This window comes from Mastomys coucha, unplaced genomic scaffold (assembly GCF_008632895.1).
Source record: "Mastomys coucha isolate ucsf_1 unplaced genomic scaffold, UCSF_Mcou_1 pScaffold6, whole genome shotgun sequence".
Classification (NCBI taxonomy): domain Eukaryota; kingdom Metazoa; phylum Chordata; class Mammalia; order Rodentia; family Muridae; genus Mastomys; species Mastomys coucha.
In genome coordinates this window covers 70,173,130-70,201,023 of record NW_022196912.1, presented here as the reverse complement: position 1 = coordinate 70,201,023, position 27,894 = coordinate 70,173,130, and the positions used below count along the sequence as shown (strand labels likewise).

Below are 27,894 nucleotides of genomic sequence, written 5' to 3'. Positions count from 1 at the left end.
ATGAGATCTGATGTTCTTTTCTGGAATGTCTGAAGTGTACTTGCATATAATAAATAAATAAATCTTTTAAAAAACAAAGCAACATAGGAACATTTTCTTTCCATTTTTTTTTGTTTTGTTTTGTTTTTATTTTTTGAGACATGGTTTCCCTGTGTAGCCCTGGCTGTCCTGGAACTCACTCTGTAGACCAGGCTGGCCAAGAACTCAGAAATCCGCCTGTCTCTGCTTCCCAAGTGCTGGGATTAAAGGCGTGTGCCACCACTGCCTGGTTTTCTTTCCATTTTTGAGACAGGATCACATTATGTAGCTCTGGCTGGCCTGGACCTCCTAAGTGCTGGGATTAAAAAGCATGTACTACCATATCTGGGTAAGGTGGGATAATTTATCATAGATTCTTACAAGGAAATTAATAAACTGTCATTAGGGCTGGAGAGATGGCTCAGTGGTTAAGAGCACCGACTGCTCTTCCAGAGGTTCTGAGTTCAAATCCCAGCAACCACATGGTGGCTCACAACCATCTGTAATGAGATCGGATGCCCTCTTCTGATGTGTCTGAAGAGAGCTGCAGTGTACTTACATATAATAAATAAATAAATCTTTAAAATAAATAAATAAATAAACTGTCATTAAAAGAATCAGGTTAAGCTATAGGAATGTAGAATGCCAACCAAGAGAAGTAAAGTAAAAATAATAAAAATGTCAATAAACCAGTCAAACCAGCTTCATTTCTTCCAGTTTTATTTTACTGAATTTTCATTAGGTTCAAGTGCCAATTTTTTGTTTTGTTTTGTTTTTTGTTTTCTGGAGACAGAGTTTCTCTGTATAGTCCCGGCTGTCCTGGAACTCACTCTGTAGACCAGGCTGGCCTCGAACTCAGAAATCTGCCTGCCTCTGCCTCCCAAGTGCTGGGACTAAAGGCGTGCGCCACACCGCCCAGCAAGTGCCAACTTTTGATATCAACTTTACTCTAATTTTATCACAGCAGATCTTAATATGTCTTATCATTTTCAGAGTTGTTTTATGGGCACTATTTCACCACGCCTGCTTTTCCTAGGTCAAAACCGGTGCTCTAAAGAGTTAGTACTTCTGGGGCCAGGCAGTGGTGGTGCACGCCTTTAATCCCAGCACTTGGGAAGCAGAGACAGGCGGATTTCTGAGTTCGAGGCCAGCCTGGTCTACAGAGTGAGTTCCAGGACAGCCAGGGCTACACAGAGAAACCCTGTCTCAAAAGCCAAAAAGAAAAAGAGTCAGTACTTTTGTTTATTTTTGGTCAATAACTTACCACATGCAATTTTAATATTTGATATTAGATTTCATATTAATATTGTCTCTACTAGTTGAAGTTTACTCCCAGCATGGTCCAGGCCAGTACTTGTAACTGCTGTCACTGCACTCTCTGGTTTGAAAGATTGGTATCAAGATGGGAACAAATACAAACTACTCTGGTATCCCACAGCTTACTTAATAAGGACCATCTTTGATGAGATGAGATCAGAAATACAGCTATCATTTTCTGTGTTAGTACAGATAATTCAGAGATAATTTTTGTTTTCCTTTTGTGAAACAGGGTTTCTCTGTGTAGCTCTGCTGTCCTGGCATTAGATCTGCAGACCAGGCTGGCCTTGAACTCACAGACATCTGCTTTCCTCTGCCTCCAAAAATGCTGGGATTTAAGGTATGTGTCACTATCACCCAGCTCAGAAATTTTTAAAAATTATTTATAATCCCAATTATGACCTAAATTTTGCTACACAGTAGACAATCTCAAAACTTAACTTTAAGTGATACTCTGGGCAGAGTATCACTTAAAGGACTGAGGACTAGCCAGAGGCTCTTCTGTAAATGACCAGGATAAGAAACACATGTATTCGGGCTGGAGAGATGGCTCAGCAGGTAAGAGCACCGATTGCTCTTCCAAAGGTCCTGAGTTCAAATCCCAGCAACCACACAGTGGCTCACAACCATTCATAATGAGATCTGATGCCCTCTTTTGGACTGTCTGAAGACAGCTACGGTTTATTTACATATAATAAATAAATCTTAAAAAAAAAAAAAAAGAAAAAGAAACATATATGTATTCAATGTTCCTCCATGGCTTCTGTTTCAGAACCCGAGTCCAGGTTCCTTGTTTGAGATCCTGCCCTGACTTCCTACAGTGATGGACTGTGATCATGAAATGAAAACCATATAGACTTTTCCCTCTCCAAGTTGTTTCTGGTCATAGTGTTTTGCCATAGCAATGGAACTGTAACTAGGGTACCTACTGACTTGAGTTCAATCCCCAGAACTGACATCAGAATGCAGAAGGAAAGAACAAACGCCACAGACCTGTACTATGAATACCGCCTGGTGCACTGTAGCACACATACTCACAAAGTAGTAGTAGTAGTAGTAGTAGTAGTAGTAGTAGTAGTAGTAGTAGTAGTAGTAATTATAATAATGAAATAAAAGAACTGAAAAACATAGTATCTAAAATAAAAAAATTCACCAATAGCATTGGCCTGTAATTCTAGTACTAAGGTTGAGGTAGAAGGCCCAAGTGTTCAAGGATATCCTGGTCTACAATAAATAACAAGACTGTGTTTCAAACAATAAAACAACGATCCAGAAAAATTTATCAAGTGAACTTTAGTTGGGTGTTAAGAGAGATGGTTCAGCAGTTAAGAGAGCTTACTGCTCTTCCAGAGGACCCAAGTTCAGTTCCAGCACACATATGAGGATGCTTACAGCTTTCCTTAACTGCAGCCCAGTTCTATTGCCCTCTTCTGTATTCAGTGAGCACCTACAGTCATATGCACATACTTAGACACACACATAATTAAAATAATAAAATTCTTCAAAGAAGAAAAGAAAAAAAACGAGTAAAGATCTAAGTGAATTTTGTGTGTGCAATGTGTGTATGTACCCAGCCAGAGGACAATCTTAGGTGCCATTCACTCCTTAGGGCCATCTATCTTGTTTGAAATAGGGTCTCTCACTGGAGCTTGCAAGGTATTCTAGGCTGGCTAGCCAGCAAGTCCTAGAGATCTGCCACCCTAGAACTGGGACTACAAAGATTATAAATACATACCACCTACCATGCTTGGCTTTTTTACATAGGTCTTTTATGTTGGAGGTAGACTCGATGTAGCCCTAGCTAGTCTTGAAATTATGGAGATCTGTCTGACTTATGCATCAATACACCTGACCCTACTTATTTTTTTTTTTTGAGGCCCAGCCTTTTGTACATATTAAAAAATAGCCACGTGTGGTGACATGCCTATAATCTCAGCCCTGGGGAAGCTAAGGCAAGAGGATTGCCTCCAGTTCAAAGCCAGTCTCAGACACAACAAAACTGTCTCAAAACAAATAATCATTAAGCCTCTCACAGTGGCTCGGCAGATAAAAAACTTGAGACCAAGCCTGATGACAATGAGTTTGATCCCCAAATTCCATATGGTAGGAGAGAAGTAACTCCTGCAAATTCTCTCTGACCTCCACACAATTCCTCTCCAAACTGAAAAACAAAAGCTGGGCTAGGAAGATGGCTCAGCAGGAAAGATCATTTGCTGTGTAAATATGAGAACCTGAACTCAAACAATCCAGCACTCACAAAGGAAGCCAGGCATGGTCACATTCTTGTGATTCCTGAGCATGTATGTGTAGTGGAGGATTATGGGAGGATCACTGGAGATTGCTGGTAGCCAGCCTACTTCTAGATTCAGTGAGAGCCTCTGTCTCAAAGGAATAGGGTAGAAATTGAAAGAGAAAGATATCTGATGTCTTCTAGCATTGGAGTGTGCACACACATCACACAAAACCAAAACAAGCTGTCAAACATAGTAGTAACTATGTTCAATATAAAAACCAGATGAAGCCGGGCCAGAGCGAGCAGAGGTCGTGAGGTCAATTCCCAGCAGTCACATGATGGCTCACAACCATTTGTACAGCTACAGTGTACTCATATACAGATTTTAACAGATTTTAACAGATTTTGTTTTTAAAGTCAAAGATTCAAACAGGCATCCTGTTATACCAAATGCTCACTATTTAACAGTACACAGTAAGCAATATATGCATTGCTTAATTTAATCCTGAAAACACAATAGAAGGAATTATTAGTCCAATTTTGCAAACAGAAATTGAGCAAAGATTCTATGCTGGCCAGGCCAGCTAGTAGGAGCACAGCAAGTATGTTAATCCAGGTAGGGCTGCAAGGCCTGAACTCTGCACCACTAGACTGCTTGCTCACACTATTCTTTCAGTTTTTTTCTCAGCAATGCCTACCTCATGTCCTGAGTAAAGGTGGGAAAGCAACAATTCAAACAACAATCTAATATAGGTGAGTAGAACTCCATTTACAGGCCAACGCTAGGCTTTCCAACCAAGATAGCAGGACTCTCAGCCAAGACACTGAGATAGAAGACTTCAAAATAAAATGATCATGGACCAGATGTATGTCAGGCCCTTCTGACACTAAACTAAACCATGCCACAACTTCAATTTACCAAAGTCATTGTTACACGGAGTAACTGATGCCAAGTTCAGGTTTCTGTCCATTAAAGCTGTTCCTTTACCAACGACTAACACACTGTGCCTCAACTAGATTGAGAACCAGCCTTTAAACTATAGAAGCATTCTTACAGATGGGGGTTAAAATCAGGGCGCCAGCTTCAAGAGTTCATTACTGTTCTTTAATTTCTCAGTTTTGAACTTTGCAAATACTTGTAAACCTGAACTTTTCTCTTTTTATTAGCTTGGATCCCTGTCACTTCCTTTAAGCTGTCGGCCTCAGTAGGGACGAATGACATTTGTTTTCTAGAACCAGCGGTGTCTGGTAGGGCTTTACACACTTGTACAGAGTTGACCACAAAGCAAGTCATCTATCTATGCTGCAAAGGAGAGTTGAGGGTGTGTGTGTGCATTTTAGTTGGATGATTAAGGAACCAATCACTCTCAGCAAAGGGAAGACTCAGGCTCCAGGTAGAATGAAGCTAAGCAGTGGTTCTCAACATGTGGGTCGCGACCCCAGTAAAAAAAAAAGAAAAGAAAAAAACCTTTTCACAAGGTCGCCTAAGACCATCGGAAAACACAGATTTTACATTACGGTTCATGGAAGTAGAAAAATTACAGTTTTGAAGTAACAACGAAAATAAGTTTATGGCTGAGGGTCACCACAACATGAGGAAGTGAATTTAAGGGGCGTAGCATTAGGAAGAGTGAGAATCACTGAGCTAAAGGGGACTCCGGAAGCCAGAAGGTAGGCATTACAGTGCAATTCCCTAATTCTTTGTGTCTGGACAGTAAGACGCTCCTGCAGAGCCACGCTTTGGTTCCGGCTTCAAAGCCCGCTTGCAGATGGGGATGGGAAAACGAGAGTGAGCCCATCCCCGAGCCTTCTGCTTTCCTGGCTCAGGCCCTTCTTCAAGCCACACACTTAGACTCGGGCCGCGTCTGCTCGCTCCAGGCCGAAGCATGACAGAGCAATTCGGACGTCCCACAGGCGGCCCTGATTCACTCACCTACTTGGTAGAGTCGGCCCTCGGGAGAGAAAATAGTAATGTGACGGTCAAAACCGGCGCTGGAACCACGGGACATGGCGTTCCCGCTATTTTAAACACAGTCTGCACCCCGTAGCACACACACCAGGCACACAAGCCCCTCCCGGAAGTAATGGCTACTGCTTCCGGAGCACCGGCGAGCTGCTTCCGCTCTGGTCTCCGCTCTGGCCGGGTCTCCAGAGGGGAAGTTCCAAAGCGCCGCCTCTGAGTGGGCGTGGCCTCGAGCGCACAGGCTGCGGTCCGGCGAGCTGCTGGGTGGTGACTCTGGGTCGCGGCCATTAGTGCGCTCTTGAGAACAAATTGGCCAAAAGAGGAAGTTTTCAACGGACCTGCCGTTGTCATTTGCCTACTTGTGACCTCAGGAGACAGTATGATCAACGCGTCCGTAGTCAGTATTGGCACCTGTACTTGCTATCTTGTCTTACTGAAGTTTTGGCTTTGTTCTTCCTAACCTTAATTTTACCGGCGAGTTCTCTTCCTACGTTTTGGGGGAGAAAGGAATGCAGCTGCAGCAGCAGCCACCCTTAAATGTAGAACCTGAAAGAGGGCTGGTGGAAGACACCACTGGAAATAACAAAAGTTTTCTTCTAGTCTGGCAAGACTTTCCTTTGGACAGTGGCCCAGAGTTTTTCATTGATGTTGTCATGGTTTGGTTTGTGTTTTTTTGTCATAAAAGTGAAGTTGAAGTTGAAATACAAGTAATGGGAACTTGAGGTTAAACAGTCTTAGTTGACAATGAGCAAGATCATTGCGGGTGGCTGGATACCAGAGAGTAATTCGAAGTCGGTGGAGCAGCTCCTGGAAAACTGGTGGTTTTTCAAACTAAAACTCTACACATTGTGCACCCCAGAGCACAACGGCTATTTAGTGAATATAAAAGTCAAGGCATAATATTAAGCTATTTTCCCCCCAAATAAAAGTTGTTTACACCAATATTTATAACAATTTACTGATGCAATACTGAACTATTCAGGTCTATGGTATTCTCTCTAAAAAGCACTTATTTTAAAGCAAAACGTTTGAAGAGATTCTTCATAAGGAAATTTTAATTTCTCGAGTTAATTTTTTTCTTCTTTTAGTAAGTGAAGTATTTTTTTTAAAAAGTATAAGCCAGGTGTGGTGGGGCACATCTTTTATCCCAGCACTTGGAAGTCAGAAGCAGATCTCTAGGTTTAAGGCTAGCCAGATTTACAGAATGAGTCTCAGGACACAGTAAGGCTATACAGGAAAAAGAAGGGTGTCTGGGGGTGGAGGTGGGGTGTACAACATCCAAAACTGAAACAGGGGTTGAGAGAGTAATCCATGTGAACAGCCGCTCCGGAACGCCGGGTACTTTCCAGCTCCAATTCCCAAGTGTGCTGATAAGAGCTGCTGTCCCTCCATTCTAGTTCAGGTCCTTACATCAGGATTAACTCATGACCTTTTGCATACTTTTCTGTCTCCTAGCCAAGTGTAGTGTAACTCCTACAGTTTGCCCGAACAGTCACGGAGACGGAGTTCTCTGTAAGACTGCTAGGGGATGCCCTCCGTTAGTACCTTAGTATCCAGATGTCTCATATCTAGGTCTCACACTGCACTCTCCTTTGAAGCTGAAATTTCCCGAGTTGCCTCGGTCATAGTAAACAGACATTTCATAACCCCAAAAATAGGCAAAACCCAGAATTCCTCATCTCTTTCCTTCCAGTTCCTGCTCTTTGTATTTAGAGCCCACACCTTGCAGCAGTCAATCTTCAGCATTTCCTCTCTGCTCCTTATTTCTTCGTTGGCTCCTTATATAATTCTTCATTTTTTTCACCTTATGGTAGGATGTGCTCTAATGTAGGCACCAGGCTCTTGATGTAATAATACCCAGATGTTTACTGGATCTTGAGCAATGGCACCACCCCTGTGGGTGTTTTAAGACCTCTCATCATTCCTCATCATCACATAAGCAACAGCAACAACGAGGCACAGCACCTTCTTCGTCTTGATTGTGTACCTTACTTCATCAATATGACCTGGTATTTTCACTCTGTGCCAGCAAGGACGGGAACTTGTCAGCCTTAATTAGGCCTGGACCCAGGACATGGGGATCTACTTGATCAGAGACTTGGAGGCCAAAAAGGCATCACACATCTTGGCCAACTTCTTGTCCTGTTTCTTGCTTGTGCTAAATGTCTGTAGCACCTCACTGTCCATGTGAGAGATGGCCACAGCCTTGAGCCCGTCCCGTTGCTGCCAGTGCCCCAGGATGCACATAGAAAACCTGGGGCAGGGGCTGGATTTAGGCCTCATGATGCCTAAGAAGCATTGGTCCTGATATTCTTCAGGCTCATCTGCAGCTCTGCTGTTCCAGAAAGCTGTGGCACTCGTGCTGGTTCCTGTGCTGGTTCCTGTGCAGGACTTCCCACTTGCCTGGTTCAGGGTGTCTCCACAGTCTTTGTTGTTTGTGGCTGCTCACACCCAGAAAGCCAGGAAAAAAACCTTTACTTACTTCTTACCGACCTTCCGTTCTTACTTTAAGTACCAAAAAGACAAAATTCTCCAACATTGCTCACTGATACAGCTTAACTTGGACAATACCTAGCATATATAAAACAAATATTTGCTGAATGAGTATATTAACCCTTTGGAGCACATAAATTAAGACTATATCCCGCCAGGCAGTGGTGGCGCATGCCTTTAATCCCAGCACTTGGGAAGCAGAGGCAGGTGGATTTCTGAGTTTGAGGCCAGCCTGGTCTACAGAGTAAGTTCCAGAACAGCCAGGGCTATACAGAGAAACCCTGTCTCAAAATAAATAAATAAATAAATAAATAAATAAATAAATAAATAAGACTATATATCCCTTGGGTCTTGGGTCTATAATTATAGCTCAGTCCCTTGGGGCTGGAGACATAGCTCAGTGGTCAAGAGCACTTGCTCTTCCAGAGGACCTGGTAGTTCCATACATAGCACACATGAGGGGCAGCTCACAACCACCTATAACTACAGATTCAGGGTATAAAGCTTCAGGGTATAAGGCCTCCAAGGGTGCCCACATACACACATGGTATATGTTCATGTAAATGTACACTTTTTTAAAAAAGAGTATTCTATTTAAAGTTGAATTTAAACACAATAGTTCCCAGGTATGTGATCTAATACAAGCTGGATTCTCTAACTTTGCATAGTAAGATCCACTTTATGGGAGTAAAGATTAAATAACAGAAATACTAAGCAAAGTCCCTAGCATATAACGAGTACTTAGCAAATAAGGACTGAGCTTAACGTGGCTTCCCACGTTGTTATTCAGTGCTGCTGATTATTCCCCTATGACATGATGCTCCTGGGTTTATTCTTTCTCCACTGCCCAGATTTAGAGTCCTTTTGGTCTACCCTGGAACAATAGTTTCTTGTTGATCAGTCAATTCCCAGGATCAATTTTTTTTTTTAAGAGCAATATCTCAGTTGCTTCCCTGCCTGGATTCCTTTGGGTTCTCACTATCTGCTGAAGGAAGACTAACATCTAGGTGGGGGTCAGGGCTGTTAGCAAACTGGCCTCTTCTGCCTCAGCCTCCGTTGCCTGGTCACTCTTCAAGCTTCCCTTTACTGTGAGTACCACCTGTGCCCATCTCTGCTTATGGAAGCCCTATGTCATGGGTTTGCCTCTGCACTTTTCAGGGCCACTGTATAAAAATCCATATCTTTTTATTGGCCTGAATTCTCAAGAGAATTTATTCTAAAAAGCATAAAAGGGAGTGTATTTGACAATATTCAGCTCACAATAAAGACAATGGGTGACTAGAATAATTCATGCTCTGGATGTTGGACTGCTAATAACATTGGTGGAAGGAAAACAGAGGAACTTTGTCTCGGAAGAATTAGAACCGAGCAGCTACGAAATCATCTGCCACCTGCTTGGTGATGTATCTGTGGTCAGAAATGTACAAGATAGGAACTCCAGGGACTCTTCATTCAGGATCACAATCAATTGAGCCATTTGTGTGGAGCTAACTGTCTGTACTAAGCAGTTATCTGCACAGGTTTTGTGTGCATGGCAGTTGTTGAAATCTTGGCTCCTTGACATCGTCGGAGCCAGTTGATACTGACATCCCATTTTCTCATTAAGCAAGGGATCTACTTGGCCTATGGACACTCTTGTTATCTATGCACTGCTTCCAGCAAAGCCTATTTATTTATTTTCTGTGGTGCCGAGGGTTGAACCTGGAGTCTCACAATATGCTAGGTAAATACTCCACTGCTGAACTAGGCCTCCAGTCCAAGCAGGCCATTTGTGAGTGAAGTATTGGCAGCTGTGTGGTTTCACTTACAGACTTATATGTCTAGGCTTCACTAGTTTGGCAGAGCAGAGCCTGGCTATCTCTCTATCCTCTACTACCCCTGGAACAACACTGGGCTCATAATATTCAATAAATGACGGCTAACACTAAATTGAAAACTGTATCGAGAAAGGTAACAACAGAGAAATGTTTTCATAGCCACAATACTTTGATTCCCATGTCGACATGACAAGATTCTTGTAATGGTGGGATGTTGCAAATCGCACACCCTGCAGGCCATGAGATGTCACAGATTCAAACAAATCTTGATTTTTTTGTTGAGTGGCTGCCTTTAACTAGGCTAAGAAAGAAGCATATTTTTTGGGATGATCTATTTTAGCATTTAATTTCCAGTACTGATGCTGAAATCTGGGATTAGAACGAAGCTTAGATGAGGCAGAAGCCACATGTTTTACTCAATGTCGTAAAGCAGAGGGCTAGGATGCAGTAAGCATTAGCTCATTCAGAGAATATACATTCTTACTACTTGAGCTAATTGTGTCTATTTTTCCTTATTTGAAGAGACTTGTGACTAAAGAAGAAATCCACATTTGAGATTTTTCCACATAGTCAAATGTATTCCTCTGGGAAATCTTTCAGAAAGATGAAACTCTGCTGGTTCCATTGCAAAGGGAAATCCCCTGGATGCAGGCTTCATGTTATGTGCCCTGGGCAGCAGCTAACCCACTCAGCCAAGTGGACTTCCCCTGGCTCAGGAGCTGTCACTGAAGCCTAGGCTCCTGCAGTTTTAGCACAAGCCTGTGGGGCAGACCTGCTGCCTCTATGGAAACTTTGCTCTTCCTCTCTACAGGGCCACCAAGTCAGACTTTTTGAAATGACTTTCTGGGTTTTTGAAAATTTTTAGAAATGACTTGACATCTCGTGAGTCTTGGAAAATTTTCGGCAGGGCCTCTGTTTAGCAAAGCCCACACTCCCTGGGGATAGGAGAAGGTGGGAGGTAGGGGTTACCCACAAAGCAAAGGTACAAGGCGGCAGCGTGGCTTTCCCAGTGACAAGCCGAATCACATGGTGTTCAAAGTGAAGACTGATCTGTCTATGATGTGCAAGCCCCCAAATTGTTCCTGCCACCCCACTGGGTCCCCACTTTTGCCTACCCCTATACACAAAATGTCTGTCCATAACTTAAAATGCTCTCCTGGTAGTTTCACCGAAGCTGTGAATAGAGAAAAAACAAGGTCTATGGTTCCGTGTGATACTCGTGGGTGTTAAAACACAAATTCTGAATTTGAATATACTATAGTAGAGATTCTTGGGAGAATTGGGATCCCTTGATGTGAAGGAGCCTTTAAAGGCAGCTTTGAGTAGGATCTCAGGATGCAACAACCCTGCCAGCACAGAGAGAGGGGGGAGGGGGGAGACTCTGCCCAGCTCCCTAGCCATACTTTCACCAACCTCCCCCAGATGATTGCCTGAAGACAAGACTGAGTCTTCTTATTAAAACAAAACAAAAGCCAACTCTTTTGTTTCTCTTGCTCATGCCTGTCCAGCAGATCCTCCTGCAACTTAATAGCTGTGTTTGAATAGCTAGTAGTCCAGTGATCCTGATAAGTATTGTAAAGGAGAAAAGACAGTTTATATGTACTCTAGTCCCATAATCCATGAGCAAAGGAGAGGGACAAATGAGACATCAGATGTGGGCTGGGATATGGTTTCTGAAAGATGTTAATTTCATACTTTATGTCAAAATCGTGTGTATCAATGTTTTGCCTGCATGTACGCTTGTACACTAAGTACATACAGTGTTCAAGGAGGCAAAAAAAAAGTCATTGGATGATCCCCTGGGACAGGAGTCACAAGAGGGTCATGAACTGCCATGTGGGTGCTGGGAATTAAACCCAGAACCCCTGGAAGAACAGCTAGTGCCATCTATCTCTCCAGCTTCAACTTCATTATATTTTTACTCTTAAAGCCTTCACAATCCTGCCTGACAGGATTCTAATAGAGCAGTGTGAAGTGGAAACTTAAGGGTCTTTGGAAAGTCAGTTGTGTCAGATGGTGTTGTGCTGGGGCACACACGTGAAGGAGTGTTTTCCTGAAGCAGACACAGGGGAAAGAATGTTCTGCTAAAACAAGCATGTGAAGACACATGATGAAGGATTCTTTGCTAACAACATATATGTGTTGGTCATCCCTACGTTTTGTAGTTGAGCTGCATTTGTTGGGACTCCATAGAGAGAAATGTGCCAAAAAACTTCTGGTGATAGGCTGGCACCTTCTTGTGGCTTCCTTGGAGTCTGGCTGACTGACAGAATGATGTCAGCTGATGCAGACTCACGTGTTGTTTTGCTAAGACAGACTCAAGTGGTGGAGGACATGTGATGATTGGAGGGAGTATAAATAGGACTCAACGGACTGTAAAAGGGGCTGGCTGGTACAGCTGGCTCTTGGTCTTGCATCTTCACTGATCTTAGCTTCACTGAGAGGGGCACAGCAAAGAACTGCTCCTGGCATTCCTGTTAGTCCTGTTCCCTCCTACAGACTCGTGCCAATTTGGCTGAGGCCTAGCTGTTCCTGCTAGGTGGTGCCACCCACTGCTGCTATCCTGACATTGTTGAGCGGGACTGCTGGTATATCTGTGAAGTGTTCTCGAGTCGATCAAGCTGCCACTGCCAACCTGGGAACTGAACTGCTGATTTCTTGACAATGCAGATGGGATTTGCTCCAAAGAACCATTCCTAAACATGTCCACTTCCCTATATCTTAATAACCACTTTTCTCCACTACCTCTGGTGGGTGGTGGGCTAAAAGGGAAGTTAAAGCATTTAAGAACCATCAGTAAAAGTAGACATTGAAAACATTAAAGTTACAGCAGTGGTCCTCAGCTCCTCTTGTCCACGGTATGCAGTGTGGCTCTCTCACTCTAATGCTGTGTCTGTCAACACAGCAGACACATGTATCGTTATTTCTCTTCTGTGCCATCTCCTTCCATACCAGTCAGTAGAATTCTGTGCCTGGATTCTCTCAGCAATTACCAACAATGATAAATGCTGTTCTTTGATTTGAAAGGGAATTGTATTGGCTCAGTCACACAGGCATTTAACTATAACCATTCACCATCTCCTTCTACACAGCCAAGACCTGCAGTTCTGCAGCTCACCCTTGATTTTTAGTTACAACTTCACTGTAACCATCTTAGATGTGTGATATTTCTCTTGTTTTTCCTGAATGCCTTAACTGAAGACCCGGTGCTCAGCTGAAGTTTTTGGAAGCCAAAGAGATTGTAAATTCCTTGAGAAGTCTCAATTGGTCTGCCTAGATGCTGGAAGACCCCAGTTGGGTTAGTCTTAGGCACTGGTGGTTTGTGACACACTGCTTTCCCTTAGGCATGCTAACACAGGGAGCTTTTCAGAGCTCCAGAGAACAGTGAACAGTTCTGTAAAAAGCAATCCAGGGAAGACAGAGACAAAGGCTCAGAAACAGTGTTTGAATCTGAGCCTAGCCACAGGCTACCACCTACTGACCACAACTGTGGTCTCCTCTCTCAAACAGGAGCATTCTGACTCTCCTTTAAAGGCAAAGTAAAAAACAAATTAATTACTACAACAAAAATAAAACTAGGTATTACTAGATTTGAACTCAGCTTCTCTGCTTGGGAAGAGTATTGGTGAATAAGCCTCAATATGCCCTATTCCCAGGAAACTGTGAAGCCAAGAACTACAGAGACCTGAGTGCTCTTGGTGGTACTCAGAAGTGAAAGTGGCCACTTTTTACCCACCCTGTCCCATACTGTTCGGAGGCACCCACAAACGGGCAGGGTTGTGGAACTGCAAACATCAATCAGCTAATGAGACTGTCACAGCTGTGGTAGGTCCTTGCACCTTGGAGTCTTTTAGACTTTCCCTTGTTCATCCCAGACCTTGTTTCCTGTCTGGGGTGTGTGGGTGGGGGACCACCAGGAGTGTCAAGAATAGAGAGGAAATAAAACTCCGCAGGCTTCCCTTCAGCTTCGAGACACTTCCTCTTCTTTGAGGTTTCCTAATTGGCTTCCTCTAATTCCTATTTTCTTGCCACAAAAGTGACAGGTTGATGCTCAAAGGACCATATCCTTCTGGGGTAATTGGAGAGAGGGAGGATGCAAATGAATGAGGTTTCTGATCATTATAAACAAGCATTTTCATTCACTGACTTAGAAACAAGGCTTTGGTGTTTGGTTTGGTTTTGGTTTTCCCCTCCCACTTTGGTTTGGTTTCTTTTGAGACAGGTTCTCTAGTCCAGGCTGGCCTAGAACTTGCTAGGTCGCCCATGCTAGCTTTGAACTTTTCCTGCCTCTACCTCCTGAGTGCTGACTTAGGCACTACATCTTGAAAATTCAGTTGTTGGCAGGAAAGGCAGAGAACACTCTAGCTTTTTCCTCTAGCTACTCTGAATTGACTTTTGTTTTACACTGGGAAAGAAAAACATGTGCGAAAAACAGCCGGAGACAGCAGATCTAAACATGAAAACATCGGAATGATGGCACACACTGGAATTGTCTTACAACACCCAGCAGCTACCACAGCACCATGTGCCTGTACAGAGATGCCTACTAGAGAAATCCAATTCATTTCTGCTCTGGGTGGGTGGAGGGTTGTTAAATGGAATGATTATGGAAGATAGTATTAAGAAGTTAATTTTATGGAAACAGAGTCTCATATAGCCAAGGCTGGCCACAGATTTCCTATGTAGATGAGGCTGGCCATGAACTGGTGGGTGATTCTCCTGTCTCCACCAAGTGCTGTGACTAATGGATGTGGCAATATGCCAGGCTCTCAGAGAATATTCCTTGTTCCCCCCCTCCCCCCCAGACAGGGTTTCTCTGTATAGCCCTGGCTGTCCTGGAACTCACCCCGTAGACCAGGCTGGCCTGGAACTCAGAAATTCTCCTGCCTCTGCCTCCCACCTCCCAAGCGCTGTGATTAAAGGTGTGCGCCACTACCACTGGGCAGAGAATATCATTTCTTGATCAGTGAGACATCAAACATCACAGACTTAGTTTCTGGCCACTCATCTCACATACAAAATACCAAAGATCAGGGGAAATTCACTCAAAGGAGAAGTGGCCAAAAGAGGTAAAAATCAGGAAGACATTTTCAAACAACTTCTCCATAGCAGTTCAACACTCCTAACTGAACCATATCTATGGACAAAGAACTGGCCTACCTGCTCTGAGAGAGATTCAAATGAACCGGGTAGGGTCCCACTGAGTTCACAGGGTTGGGTCAGGGTTGTGGGGAAGATGAAGGCTGAATGAAAGGGAGGCTAATTTGACAGGGTATTTCAGAGCACCCCAGGCCAGGCAGGGGAGGAAGAGAGTTTATAGGCAGATGTGCCAGAAACTGCCCCGCTAGAGGGCAGGCTTGGGAGGACAAGGACTCTTACCAGGTGCAGCAGACGTCAGAAGCTGGGAGTTTGTGTGTGGGGTGTGTGTGGGGGTGAGGGGTTCAGAAGCAGAGGAAGAAAGTAGCTTGCAAAATGCTTGTGTTAGCGTACACACACACACACACACACACACTGAGGCAAGGGACTAGATAAGAGATAAGGAGTTTATGCTCTAGCTGGAAGGCAACAGGGAGACCTTAAAACTTTTTGGGTTTTTTATTATTGTTGTTTTTGAGACAGCGACACACAGTTACCCAAGCTGGCCTCAAACTTGCTATGTAGACGAGGGTGGCTTTAAACTCTTGATTCTTCTGCCTCTACTTCCCTAGTGCTGAGATTACTGGCATACATGACCACAGTTGGCTTTTTGTTTGTTTGTTTGCCTGTTTGGGACAGGGTCTCATATAGTCTGAGATAAGTATGACCTTGAACATCCTGCTCCTCCTTCTGAGGGCTAGGCACTAGGCTTGCAGGTGTGAGCTATCCCAGCTGATTACGTGGCGTGGGGACTCGCACCCGGGGCTCTGCGTGTGCTAGGCTGAGCAACAACTGCAGCCCCGCTCTCTGATGTTTTTGAGCAGCAGAGTAAGGAGCATGACTGGAATTATGCTCTGGACAGATACATGAGGTAGTAGGATTTAGGGTGACCTCTTGCTGGGCATATGAATCAGGAGGCTACTGTTAATAGTCCAAGCGAAGGCTTTACGAGGCCTAACTAAAGAAAGCAGAAAAACAACATCTTCCAGAAATTAGCTTCCCACCCACCCTGTTATTAGTCACAAGCAGGGTTATTTGTAATAGGCCTGGCCTGGAGACTATCCAAATGCCCATCAATATGGAGTGAGAAGTGGGGGAAAGGGCAGACCGGTGTTTCTGGAGCAAGTGTGAGACAGAGTATAACAGAATACGTGGAGTTTTATTTTCCCATTCTTGTTTTCAGCTCTTCTCTCTCTCTCTCTCTCTCTCTCTCTCTCTCTCTCTCTCTCACACACACACACACACACACACACATACACACACACACACACGAAAAATAAATGTAAAAAATAAGTCTTTTTTAAACTTGGAAATCCTGAGCTGGTGGGATGGCTCAGTAGGTAAAGGTGTTTGCTACCTAACCCAGTGACCTACATTCAATGTCTGGAACCAAGTACTCCAAAAGTTGGACTGTCTTCTATATGTGCAAGAGCACGCAACAAGTAAATAAGTAAATGAATGTAGAAGAAAAGTTTGAGATCCTAAAACTAGGGCTATTTTAAGTAATAAAAAAAAAACCCCACAACAAACAAAAAACACAAAACAAAACAAATCCAAAAGCTGGAGAGGTAGCTTGGCAGTTAAGAGCACTTGCTGCTCTTCCGGAGGATTCAAATTGCAAGTTCCTAGCACCCACACTGAGCTGCTTACAACTGCCTGTAACTCCAGAGGGTCCAATGCTCCCTTCTAGCCTATGGACATCTGCATACATGTGGTCTGTTTATTTGTAAAACAACAAAAGAAATTGTATACACACACACACACACACACACACACACACACACACACACAGAGTCAGGTATAATGGAGTGCTCCTGTTACCCCACCATCTGGGAAGTAGAGGTAGAGGCAGAAAGATCATAGTGGTTTGAGGCAAGCCTGGGTTGTAAGAGACACTGCTCAAAACCCAAGAGTCAGAGATAGGAGAGAGAAAGAGCAGGGCCATGACCCAGAGGACCAAGATCACTAGGGTAAGAGGCAAGACTCTGGTGATTCTGGAAGTGAAAGAAAAATAATCTCTTGACATTTTCCAAGTACAAAATGTTCAGTAACGATTTTCTCCTCTAAACTTCCCTTTGTGCCTGGATTAACAGCAACAAAAGCCACATGATTTGCTCTGAATAACAAAAAGCTCTTTATGTTCTTTAGAAGTTCTTTTCACAAACACAGCCTGGCCAGGGTTTTCTCTTCAAGCTGGAGATCAGAGGGCCTGACTTGGAAAGGACCTGTTTCATCAAGGACGTGACCACTCCTGCTGGAACAGACTAAGTGCCAAAGGATGCACACTTTCGCTTTAGACCGCTTCTGGGAACAGTTTCTTCTGAGCTTAGGCAAGCCCTGACTGAGTAGGAGTTTGACGATGTAGCCACAAGAGAAGCATGTTACACTACATGGAGTGCCCTAGTTTAAGTCAATCGACCCTTTTTTGTTTTGAGACAGGGTCTCAGGTAGCTAAGGCAGGCCTTGAACCAAGGAGCTAAAGATGACCTTGAACTCCCGAGCCTTCTTCCTCCAGCTCCAATTGCCAGGCTTATAGGCATGCACTGCTACATCTGACTCCCAGTCAACTCTTTCTACGAATTTACATCATTATGAGTATATGACAATGTATATGAAGAACAGCTGGGTGGTGGTCGCACTTACCTTTAATCCCACCCGGGATGCAGAGGCAGGTAGATCAAGGCAGTTTAAGACCAGTCTGGTCTACTGAATGAGTTCCAAGACAGCTAGGGCTACATAGAGAAAAACCTGTTCCCACAAAAATAAAAACACTACTAATGACAATAATGTATATGAAAAAACATGCCAGAAGACTGTTTGAACAAGGAGTATGCATATATATGTACATAAAATCTGATAAACATGTATGCTAGCGTCAACTACATAGTGTATTATGAGACATAAAGGGAAGACCCTGTCTCAGAAAGAAAAGGAACCTTGAATTCTAGGGCAAGGTCACTAAAGAGGAAGAAAATCTAAGAATAATTTCTTTTTTTTGCAAAGACCCATTTATATAGATTTTATGCACCAAGTGATGCCAGTGTTGGCTCTTTTGCCTGGATGGGAAGGTGTCCTTGGGACTCGGAAGCCCAGGATCCACAGAGCTCTGAAAGGAAGCTTCCTGAGCAGATCCCAGGAGAGGGGCTATGATTTACAAAGGGCAGTCCTGAGCTGAGGAGCCTCAGCCCTGGCTCGTGTGCTCCCCTTCCCCTTCTCTTGCTTCTTGTCTTCTTCAGATGAGAGGGGTCACACCAGGTAGTGAATCCCATAAAAAAGATTTATTGGAGGGTCCAGGGAGAGGAGGACCAATCCAGGAGTGGCTGCCTATGCTCCTGGGAAGGATCAGCCAGCAGCAAGTCGGACAAGGTGCAGTGCTTATACAGGCGTTCTTGGGGGGTGTGTGTAGAACTTTTTTTGTTTTTGTTTGTTTGTTTGTTTGAGACAGGGTTTCTCTCTGTAGCCCCGGCTGTCCTGGTACTCACTCTGTAGACCAGGCTGGCCTTGACCTCGGAAATCCGCCTGCCTCTGCCTCCCAAGCGCTAGGATTAAAGGTGTGCGCCACCACCGCCCGGCTTGTGTAGAACTTTTTAGGGTGGAGATTTACAGGGTGAGGGTTGGTGGGATTTAAAGACCTGAGTTTAATTGATGGGATTGATGGGTTTTCCTTTTCAGGGATTGGTGGGTTTTGTTCAGACTTTTTACCTAAAATTAGCATCATCTGGGGAGGGTCCTGTTGAGGGGCTAGAGATGGCTTTTGCAGATGACAGTTACAGAGGCTGGAACCTCAGTTATGGCAGTTAGAGAGGTCTGGGGGAGAGGCCTGGCTAGAGAACTCCTCCAGCAGGAACCTGGCCAGTTCCCTGCCTTGAGGGTTTTACAAAGTTTACAAAGTATACAAAATTCACAAAGGGAGGCCACAGCAGGGAAAGCTAGCCTTTCCTGCCTCTTAGGTGGCCTGAATAACCAACAACCAGGCACTTACTTTTTCGGGGACTGGCCATATTCACCAAAAAGAAGCTGTTCCGTGGAGGTGGATGCTTCGTCCCAACCCCTCAGCCCAGGACTCAACTCTGCCCCAGAAAATCCAAAGGGATAGAACCGTCAGGAATTCCATTGGCACCTCGTGGTCACAGACATTCTATTCTTATGTAGTCATAGACAGTCTGAGAGAACTTTCCTAATGGATGGCCGCTGAACTTGATCCCTAGTAATGGTCTGCTCAGTTGAGAGTTGATGAGGTTGCCTGACCTGACATCTTGAATTTGTTCCTCTAACATATTAGAGATTAAGCTGCTACCAGTGACTTCTCAGGCATATTTGCTTCTTGAGAGTAGATTTTAAACAGTACTAAAAAGATGACTGCTGTATTAATTTTAGCTTAGTTGAAAAGATTTTTTTTTTGCCAGAGTTAATAAAAATTCTTCACATGTTAACTACTAATTATAATAAATGATCAAGTTATCTTTTGTGTGTTCGTATGGGCATGCATGTACATGTGTAGACCAGAGGACAACCTCCAGCACTGTTCCTCAGGAGCCATCCACTTTGAACAAGGCTCTTTCTATGTCCTAAAACTCTCCTGACAGGCAGGGTAACCAACGAGCCTGTCTTAGCTCCCCCAGTGCTGTCTTTCTAAGCATATGCCCCTAAGCTTAGCCTCTGCATGTGAGTACTGGGATCAACTTCAGGTCCTCAGGTCCTTGGAAAGCACTTTGCCAACTGAGTCACCATCTCCTCTGCCCCTTTTGTGGCAGTTTTAATAATTCAGTCTAAGGTAGGCATGTCGGCTCATGCCAAACCCTAACACTTGGGAGCTCAGGCAAATGGGGCTACAAGCTCTTGACCAGAGAGGTACGAATTGCGAGATACCACTTGATATCCTCCCCAACAAGCATAAAAACATTACCATCACCAACAAGAACACCTAAAACCCTCTATACAGGCATTGTATCACATACCTTTAATCCCAGGACTTGCGAGGCAGAGGTAGGAAAACTGATTTGGAGGTCAGCATGTTCTACATAGTGAGTTTCTGGCCAGCTAGGGCTGTAAAGTGAGACATTGCCATAAGGAAAAAAAAACCCAGAGCCTCAGTCTACCCAGCTGAATAGATCCCTGAGGGCACCCTGGTAACAAACAATTGCTCGTTATCAGTGGTGACTGGCTAACTGCCGCCATGTCTACTACCAGGCCTAGTGGTGTGTGTAGCCTGTGAATTCTAAGCTGACAAAAGATACCACATGGGGGCTGGCATGATGATGTGTATCTTTAATCTCAGCACTCAGGAGGCAGAGACAGGAAGATCTCTGTGAGTTCAAGGGCAGCTTGGCCTACAAAGTTAAGTTCTAGGACAGCCAGGCCTATTACACAGAGAAACCCTGTTCCAAAAAAACCAAAGGAACCCCCCCCAAAAAAACCCCAAACCCACAAACAAACAAACAAATAAAACAACCAACCAACCAGCCAGTCAGCCAACCAACCAAAAGATACCAGATAGGGACCCCATTTAGCTATGTGCCAATTACTTTGGCAGATGCCTACATACCATACTTCTCTCTATTCCTGCTTTAAAATTAAGATATGAGGAGCTCGGGGCTGGTGAGATGGCTCAGTGGGTAAGAGCACTGACTGCTCTTCCGAAGGTCCTGAGTTCAAATCCCAGCAACCACATGGTGGCTCACAACCACCCATAATCAAATCTGATACTCTCTTCTGTGTACTCATTTATAATAATAAATAAAACTTAAAAAAAAAAAAGGAGATATGAGCTGGGCCCAGTGACAGATTAGTCTCAGATATTTGGGAGGCCAGGAGTAGTGCTTAAGTGTAGAATCTAGCAAGCCCTCCATCTTTATTCTGATGACCAACTGAGGGCAAATTGTGAGTGTGGTAGGACCCCCGCACTCATTCGTCAACTTGTTGGGCTAGGGCTGCACTGTCCTGTCTCCAGCACTGCATACCTGCAGGTGTGTTGGCCCCGCCTCTAAGCTCAACATTAGGGAAGTAAAAGCGGGAGGAGGGAGGCTTGACAAGGCCTGGTTGACAAGACCCCACAAAGCTTAAAAGTCAATTGGACGCTGCAAAACCAACTAAACCAAACAGTGTCACTAAACTCTTTTTATTTCCAGGATAGAGGTCATGGCAGAAATTAGCATGGATATAAGAGCTCTGAACCAGCCAGGAAGCCAGGCAGCCAGTGCGACTCAGCAGGGGGCCGGTGTCTTTCTCTGGAGGCACAGCCACTTGGTTGGTACTTCACAGGAGGTTCTCTGTACCAGGTCTTCATCGTAGGGAATGTGCCAGGAGTCTCCGGTTGTCTGCACCACCGTGTCATAGCTGAGAATATGCTGATGAATTAGAGAGGCCAAATAGTGAACATCTGAGGTTACCACCCCACCCCCCCCACTTGTCTGTGTCTTTGGAAGAGGACTGCGTTTTATTTGACACTGGATTTCCTTTCTTCTTTCCTTCACATATCTGCATGAGTGGTGTATGCACACGTATGTACCGATGCACGCCTTGCATGCCCAGGAGCCAGAGGTGGACAATGTGCCCCTTTTCTACCATTTCCACATTATTCCTTTGAATCAGGGGCTGAACCTGGAGCTTGTGTTTTTCTTGCTAGGCTGGCAACTAGCAAACTCCACTCTTCTTCCTGTCTTGACTTCAGTGCTGAGACCACAGGCATGTACAGGGACATGCTGGGCTTGTGGGTGCAGGGATCTGAATTCAGTGAGCACTAACCACTGAACTATACCCCCAGCCCCACAACAGTAAACAAATAAAAATGTAAAGGGGTGTGTGTGTCCATTTTAAGGTTAAGAGCTCCCTATAGGAGTATAACATTTATAAGTTACAAGATTGTTTCATTGTGCTTATAGGTTTTATAAGCAGAAGAGAAAAAATTAAATAAAAGTAGAAAAATAGCCCTCTCATAAGATTATCTGGAAGTGAATCTCAGATGAGTACTTCTAAAAAAATAGCATCTATTCTGTAATTCTAAGATCAATGCTATTACTACCCTTTCCCCAGTACCCAAACAGAAATCAGACAGGCATGGTGGCATAGTATCTAGCAATCCCAGCTCAGGAGACTGGGATAGGAGGGTTTGGAGGCCAGCCTGGGCTATATAGAGAGTTTCAGGACAGAGAGAGATACATGGTGAAAGCTTGTCTGATTAGAATACATGTATGCATGCATATATTAATGTATGTATGTGTGTATGTATGAATACAAACATATTAGAATAATATAAACTTCTATGTTTATATTTTCTCCATTACTGTATATATGCACACACATATTTTATAGTTTGCTTGTTAAATGGGAAGTAGCATAGCATTGTTCCTTTGTGAGAGACTGGACTATCTGATACTCTTTTTGAATCTAGAGCCTCCTTTCTCATCTCAATTTTTATTGAATTTCTATTTTTATGTTTTGTTTTTGTTTCTGAGGAAACCAGGTCAGTTGTCTTGAATCATTTCCCATAATATAGTCCTGATTTTTCTGATTTAATAACTGTTGTGGTATCATGGGATACTCTTTCCTATAAATTTGTTTCACATTTGAGCCTATTTTTAAAATTAATAAACTTACTTATAGTACCATGTGCAACATATTTTGAAATATGCATACACTGTGGAATGGTTATTCAAGCTATTATGAGTTACCAACTTTTTTACAAATAATGAGAAAATTTAGAGTTTACTCTCTTATTAGTTTTCAGAAATATAGCACATGGGCTGGAGAGGAGTCAGTGTTTCTGCTCCTGGTCAGAGGACCAGAGCTTGGTTCCCAGTAAATACACCGGTAGCTCCCAACCAAATGCCTGTAACTTCACCTCCAAGGAACCCGAGACCCTCTTGCCTCCTTGGGCACCTACACTGATGTTCATATACCCATACAGACACATATCCAAACATATAAGTAAAAACAAGAAAAGAACACTAAACATTAGCAAGGCCCAGCAGGTAAACTAGGATTCTAAAGTCAAGATCTGCCTGAGTTGAATGTGTCCAAAACTATCCTGTTCCCAGATAAAAAGAGAAAACTGGGTTAAGGATGTAGTTTAGTGGTAGAGAACTTGCCTAGCATATGCAGGGCTTTGAGTTCAATTTCAGCACCACACACACACACACACACACACACACACACACTTAAAAACACAAATGTAATTTAAATTAAAAAACTGCAAAAGTTAGCCGGGCGGTGGTGGCACACGCCTTTAATCCCAGCCCTTGGGAGGTAGAGGCAGGCAGATTTCTGAGTTCGAGGCCAGCCTGGTCTACAGAGTGAGTTCCAGGACAACCAGGGCCACACAGAGAAACCCTGTCTTGAAAAAACCAAAAAAAAAAAAAAAAAAAAAAAAAAAAGAAAGAAAAAAAAAAGTCACTTAAAAGGAAAAGTAGACAGGATAAAAAATTCTGAGCTATTTCAAGGGGACAGGTAGAAGGGAGCACATGAGTGTGAGTGTCTAGGTGTGGGTGAAAGTGCAGTTTTAGGCACAATCAAGACACCCCACAGTTTTCAATGTGTCAATCAACTTGGGGTTAGCCTATGAATACTTTTGCCCTGATAGATGCTGTTTCTAGGAACTGGTTAACTACCATGCCAAGCTAAAACAAGTAGTTAGAACTTTCACCTCATGACATTTAAAAAAACTATGCCACAGTCTCTTCTGTAGACATTCTATCAGCATCACTTAGAGAACAGATCCCATACCTGGAAAGTTAGTTTTGATTTTTGAAACCCTTTCATGATTGCCAGTTGATGTCCCTGCTGCCACTTAAAGAACAGGCGCTGCGTCCGGGCATCAGGCAGGCAGGCCTTGTGGTCCCGCAACAGGTCTTTGGTGATAAACTTGCAGTGATTGCCCGAGTTCAGTGTGGCGTACAGGAGAAAAGGATCATCCTCCGAGCTGCAGCAGACATAAGGGAGAACACGGTCAGATACTCCAGGAGGCAGAGGAGGCTCTCCACCATCTTTATACTTATATTCTGATTTCTTGAAAGGCAGGATCTGAGTGACCCTCATAAAGCATTTGAAGTCCTTAGTTGGTGACACTCTCGGAAATACAGTGGAAGGCTGAGGGTACATAAAACTTTCAGGCTAGCCTGGGCTAGAGCTGTGATCTTCTTCAAAACAAAACAAAACAAAACAAAGACAAAGGCAAAGAAGCTAAAAATCCACAGGAGTTTTATATGAAGAAAAGAGTAAAATATTAGAACAGGTTGTGTTTACAAGGGGATTATGGGGATTCACCACATTGCTCTGTTTTTTATTTAAAAGGTTTGCTTGATACAGTAGTAGAGAATGCAAATTAACATTAAAAGTATAAATATCTAAATCCAGAGGCACAGGGGGCCAGTGGATCAGTCTTTACAGGAGAGCTTAGAACTTCAGCAGACACATTAAGTACAGGTCAATGTACAGGCCCCAAAGCAGGGAGCAAGACCCATTCCCATGAGACTCCTGGGTTACAGCACATGATTTATCCAGGTCCTTTCTAGAAGACAGTAATGAACATACAGGCTTTCCATGAACTTGGTGCTGGATTTTATGTGTTACAACCATTTACCCTTCACAACATCATCATGAAGATTATACATGAAGTAAATCCTGTTCTGGGTGGGCAACAGCAGGTCTGTGATCTGACATGAGCCTACACTCCTAAAGCTTAGCAACACTGCAGGAGAGAGAGGATCAAGGCTTTTGCTCTTGAAGCAATGGAAACGCCTCCTTTAGGCTTAAAAAAAGTGGTTTGGTTTGTGATCCGAATGAGGAGTTGACCTCCTGCCTCATGTGTCCAGACACTCCAGGAGGAGCCTCTCCACCGTCCTTATACTTATATTCTGATTTCTTGGCAGACAGGATCTGAGAGACCCTCATTTTTACTCTTATAAGAATAAATTCTTTGTGTGATTCCGAAAACCCCTGAAATTCTCACTTCTGAACTAATGAACACTAAGCTTAGGGCTAAGGCACACACCCTGCAAAGTGATAGCTAGGGATGCTTGCACATAAACGTGTGCCAGCTAAGTGTGAAAACTTATGTGTGCCAGCTAAGTGTGAAGGCCTGTGGGCACTCTGAGGGTTCGCATGTGAGGTCCAGGTTACCTTCCTGCAGAGCTGTTTTCTGTTTATGAACTGCATATTGTCTTACTAATCCTGCTTTCCATGTTCCTTTGGCTTCCTGGGAAGCTATAGCTCAAGAGCATTTTCTATTAGAATAAATGCAGGCCCCAGTGAGGTCCCGGTAATATGGCCCTTCTTTTGATTTCGAAACTCCCCTTCCCTCTCCTCCCCTTCCCTTCCTTTCTCTTCCATCCCCTCCCCTCTCCACTTCTCCCCTCCCCTTTTCTTTCTTCCCTTCCCCCACTTTCTAGACAGGGTCTCATGAGTCCTAGGATGACCTCTGCATAGTAGAGAAGGACCTTGAACTTCTGATCTTCCTGCTTCTACCTCTCAGGGCTAAGATTACAGACGGGTACCAGCACAGCTGGTTTTACATGGGGCTGGGGTGGAACTCAGAGCTTCCTGCATGCCAGGAAAGCTTTCTCCCAACTGAACTGCATCTCCAGCCCAAAGGACTATTTTCCCCGTGGCTGTTCTAACCCACCCACACTGGCCCTTTCTTTACCAGTGTCCAGCTAATTCCTGTGCTAGGACCTTTGACTCCCTGCTGTCCTGGTATAAGGGAGGCACTGTGAGGTGAGATATCTTTCCCACAGCAATGGTCACTGGCTACAAGGAGGCTGTCTGCTGGCTTGTTCCGCAGGACTAAAAGGGCAGGGGCTTTGTTGTTGTCACTAAGGACAGACACCGCCACATTCACATTTGTTGGTGTCTGTGCATTGGTCGATTTAGGAGTTTATGGTGTGTATGCTAAGTAGCAGCCCCACTGTAGGCCCACTTACCCTCTCTCACGTGTGCTGACTTCCTCACTGGCCTGCATGTCTGTTCTGCTGTGGATGTTGGATTCTGTAAGCTACCGTCATCTCTTTGTTTTCAGTTTAAACAAGGGTGCGCACTCACAGGCATGCATTTCCAAACGTCAGGGTAGATAACTAGTGAGCAGATGACTGGAACCCAGTCTAACTCACCTGTCCCTTCCATACTTACATGTTGTCAGCAAAAAAACAGTGGGCTTGCTTTTTCACCTGCTCCATCTCATCCTTTCTCCACTGGGAACTTGGTCTCAGCATGTGTTTCCGGCCCAGGACCAGCAACTGGAGATTCTGCTGGGCTAGTTGAGAAACTACACGCAGGAGCTAAAAGAACACAGAGTCAAACAAAGAAAGTTCAAATAACGGGTCAGGTTCTTCGGGTGAGTCTCTTCCTAGCTGGAAGAGATCGCTTTTAATGACTTTCCATTTTTTAAAGCCTGAGGAAAATGATAAGCTAATGCCTTCTTTGTGGCTGTTTGTTTAACATCAGCTCTCAAGGAGCACAGGCTGGCTTCCAGCTGTGAAGTCAAGGGTGGCCGTGAACATCTGGCCCTTGCACCTCCATATACTGAGATCTGGGATTATAGGCTCGAATCACCATGGCCAGGTCATGCTGCTCTGGCTCCATGTGTGGATTTCTGCAGGTAGAGTTAACAGTTGCTTTTAAGCTGAATCCTCTGGAGATGCTCCCTGGGATAGTGATGGGACATAAAAGTCATCACCCTACATTTGAAGCAAAAACTATATATTTTTTAAATGATTTTTTGTTTTTTGCTTTTGGTTTTCAAGTCAGGACTTCTCTGTGTAGTCCTGGCCATCCTAGAACTGGCTCTGTAGACCAGGCTGGTCTCGAACCCTGCCTCTATCTCCCAGGTGCTGGGACTAAAGGCGTGCATCATCACCATCGGGCATTACTTTTAATAACTTTTAAAAGAATTCTTATTACTGGTGGGGGATTTGCCACAGCACACATGTGGAGGCCAGAGGCCAGCTTTGTGGGCGAGGTCCTCTCCTTCCACCATTATGTGGGATCTGGGGCTTGAACTTGGGTTGCCAAGATGGTGTTTATTCAAGTGTGGTAACACTTTGTCTATAATCCTAATACTCTAGAGGTTGAGGCAGGAGAATCATTAGTTTGAGATCAGCCTGAGCTACATAGCAAGATCCTGTCTAAAACAAAACTCCCACACATGACAAAAGAAGAAAGGCTGGATGAGGCCTTATTCCTAAACAGCAGCAAAACAAAACAAAAAACCAACAAACAAAAAAGCTGGGCGGTGGTGGCGCACGCCTTTAATCCCAGCACTGGTCTACAGAGTGAGTTCCAGGACAGCCAAGGAAAACCTGAACAGAAACCCTGTCTCGAAAAAACCAACAAAAACAAAAACAAAAACAAAAACTAACAAACAAAAAAACAGCAGCAAAACTCTCAAACTGAAGCACTCTGTTCTTGTCTAGACTGGGTATTGGTGTGTTTATACTGCCTATACTGTCTATTGGTGTATTTCTACTGTCTAGACTGTCTATGGGTATATTTATACTGTTTATACTGTCTTCTATTGGTATATTTTTTACTGTCTCTTCTGTCTATTGGTGTATTCATACTGTCTATACTGTATATTGGTATATTTTTACTATCTCTACTGTCTATTGGTATATTTTTACTGTCTACATTGTCATTTTGTATATTTATACTGTCTCTATTGTCTATTGATATATTTATACTGTCTATACTATATATTGGTATATTTTTACTACCTCTACTGTATATTGGTATATTTATACTATTGGTATATTTATACTGTCTATACTATACATTGGTATATTTTTACTATCTCTACTGTCTATTGGTATATTTATACTGTCTAAATTGTATGTTGGTATATTTTATGTTTACCCTGGAGTTCTGTTCATCCTTCTCTACTGCAAATATGATTTGACAAAGTAGTTGGTTTTTTTTTTTTTTTTTTT

At 43.7% G+C, this 27,894-nt stretch overlaps 2 protein-coding genes across 4 annotated transcripts in view; both read right to left on the bottom strand.

Moving 5' to 3' along the window:
* The window catches only part of Psma6 (proteasome 20S subunit alpha 6), a 29,456-nt gene extending 10,366 nt beyond the window's left edge, over positions 1–19,090 (bottom strand). Inside the window, exon 1 of one of the 2 annotated variants that reach the window (XM_031356357.1) lies at positions 18,960–19,090. In XM_031356357.1, the coding sequence (XP_031212217.1) occupies positions 18,960–18,978 (19 nt within the window). In that variant the 5' untranslated portion in view covers positions 18,979–19,090. Of the gene's footprint in view, positions 1–5,501; positions 5,705–18,959 lie in introns of those variants that run through there. The other variant, XM_031356356.1, reaches the window with a different exon arrangement.
* Positions 19,091–21,079: 1,989 nt separating this feature from the next.
* Positions 21,080–27,894, bottom strand: part of Prorp (protein only RNase P catalytic subunit) — a 96,087-nt gene continuing 89,272 nt past the window's right edge. For both annotated transcript variants that reach the window (XM_031357688.1, XM_031357689.1), the window contains 3 exons: positions 26,099–26,247; positions 23,699–23,894; positions 21,080–21,324 (listed from right to left, as the gene is read on the bottom strand). In XM_031357688.1, the coding sequence (XP_031213548.1) occupies positions 21,181–21,324; positions 23,699–23,894; positions 26,099–26,247 (489 nt within the window). In that variant the 3' untranslated portion in view covers positions 21,080–21,180. The remainder of the gene's footprint in view (positions 21,325–23,698; positions 23,895–26,098; positions 26,248–27,894) is intronic.